General features: G+C 42.7%; 2 protein-coding genes across 2 annotated transcripts; both read left to right on the top strand.

Moving 5' to 3' along the window:
• The first annotated feature begins 230 nt into the window (after positions 1 to 230).
• On the top strand, positions 231 to 2,999 carry LOC101784289 (cysteine proteinase inhibitor 3). The gene is made up of 4 exons (XM_004962048.4): positions 231 to 544; positions 1,049 to 1,280; positions 1,382 to 1,485; positions 2,704 to 2,999. The coding sequence occupies exons 1-3, from the start codon at positions 344 to 346 to the stop codon at positions 1,483 to 1,485; spliced, it is 537 nt and encodes a 178-aa protein (XP_004962105.1). The 5' UTR covers positions 231 to 343; the 3' UTR covers positions 2,704 to 2,999.
• A 2,078-nt stretch (positions 3,000 to 5,077) lies between these two features.
• On the top strand, positions 5,078 to 10,656 carry LOC101783204 (65-kDa microtubule-associated protein 5). Its single transcript, XM_004962046.3, has 11 exons — positions 5,078 to 5,365; positions 6,004 to 6,207; positions 6,308 to 6,562; positions 6,642 to 6,857; positions 7,678 to 7,833; positions 7,930 to 8,089; positions 8,809 to 8,960; positions 9,092 to 9,179; positions 9,754 to 9,824; positions 9,927 to 10,001; positions 10,261 to 10,656. Exons 1-11 carry the CDS (start codon positions 5,285 to 5,287, stop codon positions 10,513 to 10,515), a joined length of 1,713 nt encoding a protein of 570 aa, XP_004962103.1. The 5' UTR covers positions 5,078 to 5,284; the 3' UTR covers positions 10,516 to 10,656.

The raw sequence follows: 10,656 nt of genomic DNA, 5'->3' as shown, positions 1-10,656 counted from the left end.
GGCTCATTCGCGGGCGACGCGCAACGCAGACACGCTTCGGCAGTTGGGCTCGGCCCATAGACCGGAAGAAGACAAGCTGGCCTCCGCGCGTCGGGCTCCTTGTCAGCACCCCGCCGCCCGATCCCGAAGCGCTGACGGCTCCGATCGGATCACGCGTCGCTGTCGCCCCCACGCCAACCTGCCCCCACCAGTCCCCCACCCGGCTCGCTTTCCCCACCTTCCCAAGCAAAAGCGAGAGCACGAGCACGAGCAGTCGAGGTCGGGCAGAGCAGCAGCCAAGCGCCACACGCCGACGCGAACCAACCAAGCTGCTGGTAGGTTAGCTAGCTCGGGATCGGAGGAGATGCTAGCTGCCACGATGACGCCTCGCCGCGCCTCCCTCTCCGCCGCCGTGCTCCTCTTGGCCTCCGCCGCTGCGGTCTCCGGGTTCCACCTCGGCGGGGACGAGAGCGGCCTCGTGCAGGGCGTGCTCGCCGCGCTCCGCGAGCGGGCCGAGGCCGAGGAAGCCGCGCGCTTCGCCGTCGCCCACCACAACAAGAACCAGGTTCGCCTCCCCGCGCTCTCCCCTCGTGTCGACACCCAATTTCCGTTGGTGTGAACTCTTATGTACGACGAGTGAATTGCATTGACTTACAAGGTGACATCACCCAATTAGGTCAATGAAACCCTCTCGAGAGAGAGGGGAAAAAGTTAGGTCCATGAATTCGCCAACGGGCTTCAATTGCACCGACTTGCAGGAGTTATTAAACTTGGTCCCAGTTGAGGACTAGAACCAAGTTTCGAGATCTAATAGTTTAATTCTCTAGTTCATTGAACTGTTTGTGGAAACATATGATGAGCCACATGTGCAGTGCCTAGCCATTTGTCCCTTGCCTCATAGTATTATTCAATGGAGAAATTGAACTTTGAGATTTTTCTCAATTAGTCTATTGGGACGTCACTCGAAAAGTTAGCAGTGTTTTCTCATATTAGTAAGATGATCACTCCATGGATGTACACCTCGTTTCTCCTGAGTTCTACATAATGTTCGGAGAATTTCCTTGTGCAGGGTTCTGCTTTGGAGTTTACAAGGGTGCTGAAATCGAAGCGGCAGGTCGTGACTGGGACTCTGCATGACCTGGTATTGGAGGCAGCTGATGCTGGAAAGAAGAGTCTGTACAGAGCAAAGGTTTGGGTGAAGCCATGGGAAGATTTCAAGTCAGTTGTCGAGTTTCGCCTTGTTGGAGACTCTGATGCCGAATCCGAGTCTTCCGTTGCTTCTGATGAAAGCTCCCGTCAAGGTATTGGGTCCTGGGTGTTTGGATAATTCGTTGATAGTTATCCAATGCAATCTACCAGGATATATATGTTGCTTGCTTATACATGGTTTTACATTTTTCAGCTATTGCCAAGGTCTCTCTTGAAGCTGACATCGTACAAGAAGAGGCTCGCCTGCACACCATTGAGAATGAAGGACTTTCCAGGGACTTCACATCGTCCTCTTAGGTATGATTACATCTCCTTCCATCTTCCTGTGCTAGGAACTCTCTTGCTGTATTTAACCGACCTATGACCACATGTGTCAATTACGGTCTGTCAGTGCATGCTAATGACTATTACGGTGACATTGTTTTGCTCTTGCATGGGTCTCTGAATTAATTGTGTATTAGTGCTTCGATACATGATGCAAACTAAACAATGGCTTTATAGTTGGTTTTAGTACTGATGTGAGACATTACATTTTGGCATTTAGATTGTTAGTTTCCACTGGACGTTTACTGTTAGTTGAATACTGTTGTGATTTAGTTACCTTTTTCTTTGTGGACACCAAAAATGGCCTAGATGTTTTTTTTTGTGTGTGTGTTATAATGGGCAGTCTTCACGTGACACTGGCTCTGGTGCTTTGATGGTTCATTAAGGCCTTGTGTGCTATCAGCGGACAACCTGCTGTTTACTGATGTTCTTAGCAAGAGCTTGTATGCCTAAGCAGTTCGAACTCTCGACAATACCCAAAGATGCATGTTAAGTTTTGCATGATGAAGTGACATAGGCATATATGATATATCTTGTTCCACTAGCTTTCATCTGCAACTTAGGAGTCTGGATCATAGCCATATCTCACTCTATATAATTTGCAATGTTTGCATACATTGTAATACCACGTTAAAAACAGCGACATAACTGGTTTTTCTTTTGTTGTTCCTTTTTATTTCGTTAGCTGAGGAATCCAAGTCATAATCAAATCGTTTTCAGGAGCCAGTTAATGTCTAATACTCCAATGAACAATAAATATGTATCCTTAGATGTAGCGTGCTTTGATTGCATAGCTTTCGTTTTGATCACCAACTGACCTCTGTGGGCCTGTTCTCTGTTCTGTTTATTTGAACTTTCTGATATGTTGATTATAACAGTTACAACCTGCATTAGCAGGTCACTGTTTTGTTTGATGTATTATGGGGTTGCTTTACAAAATATTCTAGGTGAAAGAAAATCATATACACTGTGTTTGGATTTCTTGTGCTATAATTTGTGCCACACAAATTGGCACGGCGAAAAAAAGCCATCTTTTACCGGTTTGCTTAGATATCTTTTTTGTTCCTGTTCCCACGTCCAGACTTCTCAATTATGGGTTCCTGCATTTTGCTTCTTGTTTTTGCCCCCTGTAATGCAGCATTCTTTTTGCACAATGTGACTGATAAGTTTTGATCCATCTCTCATTTTCAGACACACTCGGTGTGACTAGGATTCCAGGAGAGGATGGAAGGTGTGAAGGTAGTAACTGAAGTCTAAGGTATCTAGATATAAGTAGGTCGCTGTCAAGCTGAAATGCTTTGACTCGTTTACCGGAATATGTATATTTCGTTGGGCTTTGAACGTGGGAACATAGATCTGTATATTTCAGTATTTCACACTGTCCGTTTCCATGTCTGTACATAAGGGAGTTCTTCTGTCTGTTTACGGCAGTAGTACTTCAACTGCATAAATGTTAGTATGCAAAATCATCGTCTGGTTTACAACTACTCCCTCCATCCCAAATTCCTATTCATTTTTTTATACTTAGCGACATGTACCTCCCTCCATCCCAAATTCCTATTCATTTTTCTATACTTAGCGACGTGTACCTAGATACATTATACGTCTAGATACATATCAAAGTTATGAATCTATAAAACCCAAAACAAAACAGTGAGAGATATGGGTACCTCATGGATCCTCACCGATTAGGATACTGGCTAGTCCTGACAAGTGGGTCCGCTCGACCAGAATGTGTGGGCCAAGGACTTGAACATACTTGGAGCACAAGCAAGGAGGCTAGGTGAATCAATCCGGATATTGCGAGATACATATTGTAATCCGACTCAGATCACCTTCCATGTAACACGAGTAGATTAGGTTCAAACTGACTTGTAATCTTAGATCGTCAGCTTATATAAGGCGGTCAAGGGCGCCTCCCGAGGGCATCCCAACACATCTTAATTCTCAAGCAGTACAAACCATCAGAATACAGGACGTAAGGTGTTACTCTACAGAAGCCTGAACCTGTCTAAACCTTCGTGTTCTCGTGATCACTTTCAAGTTTTTGATCTCACGATCCTTTCTGCCTGCAAATCAACCACTTAGGCAACTCCTGATGGACTGCCGAGCTACTAAATCCGACAAATAGTAATTTGGGATGAATGGAGTATTAATCTATTACAAGTAAATTCCAAAGTCCAAGATTTCTGCTTAAAAAATGGCCACTGCATAACTGTCTAGAACGTCGGATCAGGGACTAGCTCCACTGCTCCACAGCACCGCGCCGCAGCCTCCTCGCCGCTGCCGTCGTAGTCATCGTCACCTTGCCGATGGTATTGTCATCAGTTGCCTTGCCACCTTTCATTCACGAAGAGTCTACCTAAATGTCCATTAGCTTATCCCTTCATTTAAAAAACATAATATGAAATAACCTGAATACAAATAACAGGGTAATCTAGGAAGTGATAACCCAATAACACGGATAATCTAGCAAAAATGTATTGGATATTTCAGATATCTTGTGTTACAAAGTTTGGATGCTCATTTCCATTTCCATTCTGTGACCTTTCGATCCTCTCTTTCGTTGTCTACCTCGACTATCATGGTGTGTCTAATGGCAATCTTTGCGTCATTTTCTACCGACTACTTAGGGGACACCTCTTGCTTTAGGGACTAAACTTTAGTCCATTTTAGCCCCTAAACCTTCACCCCTGCTTATTTGGCTAAACTTTAACCTCTAAAGTTTAGTCCATAAGCCACCAAATGGTTGCTTATGGGGGCTAAAAGGTACCATGGACACCTCCTACCCTCGTTGAATGCTTGTCTATTTGCCTCCCCCATTGCACGCATCCGCACGCCCCCCGCATCCTCCTTCCTCCGCATCCTCCTTCCTCCGCACACCCCCTGCGCCATCCCTGCCGCCGGCGCACCCGTCCCCAGCCACCGCCGTTGCTCCCACCCCACCGCTGCCCCTCCTGCCCCACCGCCGTTGGTTCTCACCTGCCGCTCCCGCCCCACCGCCGCCCCCGGCCACCCCGCGCGCCGCTCCTGCTGCCATGGATTTGGGCTCGGGCGTGTGCTATTCTTGCCTGCGTGGGGAGGCAAAGAAGGAAAAATGGAAGGGGTAGCAATGATTAGAGGCAATGTGGTCATTGTACAGGACATTAAATGCTGTTTAGTCCCTGGAACCAAACAGGGATTTAGTCCCTCAAAATAATTAAGTTTTAGTTTCTAAAATAAGCAAGGGCAATCAAATAGGCAGGGGTACTAACTTTTACAACAGAATATTTTTTTTCCAACAATGTGGCTGTCGATAATAATGTGGATATTGTGAGTTTCAATCTTAATGTATGCCAGTCTAGTCTCTAAAAATTTGTGTCGTTTTTATGTTTTAAAATAAAAAATAGAATTACTTGTATCTTAAAATGGAGACCCCTGTGTTTCGAAATTGTTAACCATACGGCATAGGGCCTAGCCGTAGGCCCGTAGCCTAGAACCTCCCCACTACCGTTTGCAAGCAGCGGCCCAGCAAAACTGCCGACCGAGAACAGCGCGTCCGTTTTCAAACCTTTTCAAATCCCTCCCTCTCCTCGCCGGCTGGCTGGCAGTAATACCGTTCCATCCTCTCCTCCCCCTCCTCCTCCGCTCCGCCGCTCTTCTTCCTCGCTCCCCGCCCTTCCCCTTTCAAATCAAATCCCTCCCAGGCTCCCCCTTCTCTATAAACCCTAGCCGAGGCGAGGGAGCGCGCACTCCACTCCCCCAGCCCGTCCCACCGCATCGCCGCTTCCTCATGGCGAACCCGCCGTCGCCGCCGCTCCCGCCGCAGCCGCCGAGGCGCGTCTCCTGCGGCTCCCTCCTCCAGGAACTGCAGGTTCGACCCCGCGACACGACGCTTCTTTCTCTTTGTGCGCGATTACTGTTGTTTGATCTGGGCGTACGGGTCCAGTTGATGGATCTCGGGTTTCACGTTCGTGGCCGGCGATTGTGGCCTCGGTGGTTCTTGGTGGGTAAGGGATTCGGGGTTCGTAGGAAATGGGCGTTCTTTAGCGTTCAAGCGTGTCGATCTTGGTGATCGGGCTGCGAATTTTGCGCTTTCGTGGTTCCCGTTGTTGATGATTTCGTAAGGACGAGGTGGGATCGGCCGTGGATTTTGTGTTTCTTTCATGCTTCTTGGCGTAGTCCGGGGATTTGAGGGTGCGGCCGTTGCGTTTCATGGCGTTGAATTTTGCCATGATGGTTGGATCTTGGGACAATGTTGTCGCCCTCCGGAAATTCTCTGTTTCCTGGTTCTTTTGGTACAATTTCTGGCCTGGTTTGTCATTTGCCGTTCTGATCATGGTGATTCGTCGCCCCACCGTTGTCTCTTTTGCGTGCATCCTTGTTACCAAATCCACTGGGGAATGCGTTCACGTTATCTTTCTGTTTCTTTCTGCTTTTGCATCGGATGGGTCCCTCTCTACATCTGGTTCACCTTTGCATATGGTACTAAATGTCACGATTTTTAATCAGGAACTATGGGGAGAAATTGGTCAGGATGAAATGGAAAGAGATAAGATGATACTGCAGCTTGAGGAGGATTGTCTCAATGTTTACAGGAAGAAAGTGAATGAAACTAGGAAGCAGAAGGCTGACCTGCTTCAAGCGCTGTCCTTTGGCGAAGCTGATATAGATAAGATCCTTTCTGCTCTTGGAGAGCGCGAATCCTTTCCTAGGGTAAGTTTATCTGCCATCAATCATTTTCCGTGGTTTCTGTAGTTGTAGATGTAAGCATGCAATTTTCAAGCTGATATCAAGAAAATCTTTGTCTATTCAGTCAGAGAAGCTTGGGGGCACATTAACGGACCAACTTGCAAAGATAGAGCCAGTGCTGAAGGATTTGAGACAGAGGAGAGATGAGCGAGCGAATGAGTTCAGGGCCATTCAGTTGCAGATAGTTCGTCTACAAGCAGAAATTTCAGGAACCATTGATCATGGTGATATCACTGCTCCTGTGGTAGATGAGAATGATCTATCGTTAAAGAGATTGGGAGAATTGAAGGTGCAACTTAATGAACTTCAGACAGAAAAGGTTGTTTATCAGCTCTAAAACTCCATTTACCTGATTGCTTACGGTGTCATCCTTTAAATTGACTGTTTCTAATTTTCAGAATCTCAGGCTTCAAAAGATTGACGTCCAGATCAACTGTATTAATGAAATGTGCAACATAATGTCTCTTGATCTTAAAAAGGCACTCTATGACGTTCATCCTAGTTATGCTGAGTTGGGAAGAAGCAAACCTGTGAGTATTAGTAACAGCACGCTCGAGAGGCTTGCAGGAAAAGTTCATGCATTAAATCATGAAAAGAAACAAAGACTTAGGAAGGTATGTATATCTATACAAGGTAGTTTATTTGTTGAAAAAGATATCAGCATATATACCACTGAAATGCATTGAACCTAGTGTCTTTTCCATTTTCCCCCGATTTCCAGCATACTAGGCAGTGAACATTGTTTTACGAATGAATTACTAGGCAGTGAATTTGACCTTTAAGAGATGAAATTTTCATACAAATCAAGTATCATGATGGTTTACTAAGTTTACTGTTTTGTGAGAATACCATGATATTTTCTTAACACTAAGTATGTAACATTATATCTTTCCTTCTCCCTGCATTCTAACACATAAGTTCTCTTTGACTTTTCAAGGTCACCAATGCATGATTTTAACCACTTCTTTAAATATAATGTGCAAGTAAAATATTTGGAAACCTTTTAAGGTCCATTTCAAGGCAAATTTAACAGCACTATTTTAGTGTTTTCAATCTCTTAGGCCTCATCATATAAGAGGTCACAGCTTTCAATCCTTAACTCTCTGGGTCTCATGACAATCTATGCCTAGTGATTGAGGCCTCAGGGACTAATACATTTTGTCCAGAGTATGATTGAATTGCTTGTTCCTCACAGATCTGTAAAATACTTTGTATTTTGTATTGATTATCATTTTTTATCTTTCCTACTTTAATCCCATGTAGCTCGTAGCCCGTACCAAAAACACCTTGCGGTTCATGACTTCAGTAACCTATTGCTATGTTTCTCTGATTATCATCTTGTATGCACTTAAAATATTTGGGTACTATATTTCTTTTGTTCTATGTTTGCATTTTGTTCAATATACCAATTATTGAAATTCACTCTCTTTGCAGCTCCAAGATCTTGGCAGCACACTCATTGAGTTATGGAACCTCATGGACACACCAGTTGATGAACAAAGATGTTTTGACCATGTTACTTCTCTTATCAAAGTGTCACAAAATACAGTGATGCCCCATGGATGCCTTGCACATGACCTTATCGAGAAGGTTACCATTTATTGTCCTTTCCCTTTGACTTCTCCTTGATGCTAGTGCTTAAAATTATGCCAGTTCATATATATAATCATTTTATCTCTGATATAGGTTGAGATTGAAGTTAAGAGACTGACCCATCTGAAAGCCAGCAAAATGAAAGAGCTAGTCTTCAAGAAAATGACTGAGCTTGAAGAAATCTATAGAAGTGTTCACATGGAGATTGATAGTGACTCTGAGCGGCGGATCCTTAATGATCTCATTGATTCTGGTTCACTTCTTTCTTGTGCTTTCATACTGAAATGCTTGCCACTAAACTTAATATACACATATTTTATTTATTTAACTTTTCTTTCATTCAAAATTTTAATGCACCATGTGGTGTCTAGCTTAAATCTGGCTATCTTTCCCAACAAAAATCTGTTACTGGTTTCATGCATTTGTGTTAAGATTTGATGCTTGTCTTCTCAATCACCATTTTCTAAAAATTAACATGTAACTAATTATTTATCTTATTTATTATCGTCGCCTATATTTATTGTATTAGCTTATTTCCCTGTTTTAGGTCAATGGCTAATGTAAAATGCCACCAGGATTCTTCAATTGGAACATGTATACTGTAATTTCTAGTCTTTTCTAGAATAGGTGAATTGAAAACATTTATAGTCAATGAAAACATTAGCCCTTTTTTGTTCGCCATTGTCTAGTTCTTCCTTCGTATGTCGTGCTTGTGTCCTTGAGTACATTTTTGCTTTGCAAGTTGATGGTCCTTTCCAATTTAAGTCTACATTGTTTTGTTGTTGTTGTTACATGACTTTCTGATTGCCAGCTTACTGAACTGGAGAAACTTAATCTATGAGACCAAACCCATCCTAGATTGAAATGTTTGAATAAATATTGATAATATGATCTTGAGCTTTATTCCAGCATGTTTTCTTGCAGCCGTTTGATTGATAATAATTTATGAATATAAGAAACTTTGATCTGTAGGTAGAGCAGATCTATCAGAGTTGCTGGCAGGTATGGATGATCGAATTGCAGAAGCAAAAGAACATGCTCTAAGCAGAAAGGACATATTAGAAAAGGTGGAGAAATGGACATCAGCATCTGAAGAGGAGACTTGGCTTGATGAATATGAAAGGGTACCTGATTATTTTTTCTTCAAAGAGTTCATACACTAGATATCTTAAGTTGAAATATTACAGTGCTAAATCTTGCATATTGTCATGTAACAAGTAATAACAGTTATGTACAACCTTGATTTCCATTCCAGGATCAGAACCGCTACAATGCTGGTCGAGGAGCTCACATAAATCTCAAGCGTGCAGAGAAAGCTAGGGTATTGGTCAACAAAATTCCATGTAAGCTGTATACTTGTTTGTACTAAAAATTATTTATGTTGAGCTGTTGAGCACCCCATATTATATTATGTGTATATTATATCAGAAGGCTGTGGTACCCTTACTTTATTACCATTTCAGGTTTTGTGGGTAATAGATAAAGAGCTTCTGTGATTATAGTCCTTGGATTGAAAATTTATAATAGAATCATATGCACGCCTATAAAATTGGAAAACACATTCAACAAAAGATTGTACCTTCTAGGTTACCTAGGTTTCTAATTTTATCTTGATCTTTTAGTTCAAGAATCTTCTGGTTGACTTGTCTATTTGCCGCCTCCCTACTGTTTGCGCACAAAGAAAAAAAAATCTAGTTCAGTCTTGTGATTTCTTTTGGAAAATGTGGTACATGCTCCTTCACGTCTTCTCCTATAAAGTCAAATTTGACAGTATAATTTGGCACTCGTTTATAACAGTGCCACTTCAATACCTTCCATGGTTTGCTTCTGTTGCCTCATTGCCAGCTAACTGTTTGGTCTGATATAAGTAGCCTGTAAAATGTCAATGTGAACTTTAAGTCTTATTTTATTCTACAGCGCTTATGGAGAATTTGACTGCTAAAATTAAAGTGTGGGAGAAGAAGGGTATCCCATTTATGTTTAACAAGGCAAGTTCAATTAGTCAGTGTTCTTGTCAAATAAAAAGGCTTGTTTGTGTCGAACTGTGAACATCATTTTGCTTATTCAAGATCTTGTACATTCATTTACAGGTGAGGCTTTTGGATAGTTTAGAAGAGTACACCTCCACAAGACAACAAAAAGAAGAGGAAAAGCGCCGGTTAAGGGTTTGTTTTTTACTTTCCATACCTTCTATTCCACAAATTCTTAAACATTTCAAGCATATTGTGTTTTGTTTAACTTGTTAGTCTGTTTTCTTTTGATGCTTGTGATGAATGGTAATGTGGCATAATGATTTTAAATTTATGATTCAACTATTCTATGATCACTATACAACCATGTCACTCTATGTAACATTTATTGTTGTCCAATTCCTGCTGCGAATCTCAAGTCTTATGGGGTATTGGATGCTTCAACTATTTTCAGGAACAGAAGAAACTGCAGGAACAGTTTGGAACGAAGCCAAGCCCTATCCGTCCTCTTCCTGCAAGGAAGCCTCTTGGGCAGAGCTCTAACGTCAATATTGCTGTTGGAACTCCGACAAGCCGCCATGTTACTACACCGATGTCTCGGAAGGGAGGGCTGTCATCTGGAAAGGTGAAGGAAGCTACCAAGACAACTTTGGGACCAGCAAACTTTGTTGCCCTTCGGAAGGATTGCACAGAAAATTCTTCATTTTGAGTGTAATCACCACCTGTGTAGATTAGCTGCTTGCTAATGCCTTAAAAGTTGTTTGACCCCAGTATCTGACGCTCACTTTCAGACTTTAAGTTTCTATCCTCGATAATACGATTCTCTCTCCTTTGAGCAAGTTGGAAATTC

Source organism: Setaria italica, chromosome III (genome assembly GCF_000263155.2).
Source record: "Setaria italica strain Yugu1 chromosome III, Setaria_italica_v2.0, whole genome shotgun sequence".
In the NCBI taxonomy this organism is placed as follows: Eukaryota; Viridiplantae; Streptophyta; class Magnoliopsida; order Poales; family Poaceae; genus Setaria; species Setaria italica.
The sequence above is the reverse complement of the archived record's forward strand: the minus strand, read 5'-3'. Positions and strand labels throughout refer to the sequence as shown.

Excerpts from the sequence above, each read along its gene's own strand:
- LOC101784289 (XM_004962048.4), top strand. The coding sequence starts at position 344 with ATGCTAGCTGCCACGATGACGCCTCGCCGCGCCTCCCTCTCCGCCGCC. Across the intron at positions 545-1,048 it reads CCCACCACAACAAGAACCAG|GGTTCTGCTTTGGAGTTTAC; the intron begins GTTCGCCTCCCC and ends TTCCTTGTGCAG. Across the intron at positions 1,281-1,381 it reads TGATGAAAGCTCCCGTCAAG|CTATTGCCAAGGTCTCTCTT; the intron begins GTATTGGGTCCT and ends TACATTTTTCAG.
- LOC101783204 (XM_004962046.3), top strand. The coding sequence starts at position 5,285 with ATGGCGAACCCGCCGTCGCCGCCGCTCCCGCCGCAGCCGCCGAGGCGC. Across the intron at positions 5,366-6,003 it reads CCCTCCTCCAGGAACTGCAG|GAACTATGGGGAGAAATTGG; the intron begins GTTCGACCCCGC and ends ATTTTTAATCAG. Across the intron at positions 6,563-6,641 it reads ATGAACTTCAGACAGAAAAG|AATCTCAGGCTTCAAAAGAT; the intron begins GTTGTTTATCAG and ends TCTAATTTTCAG.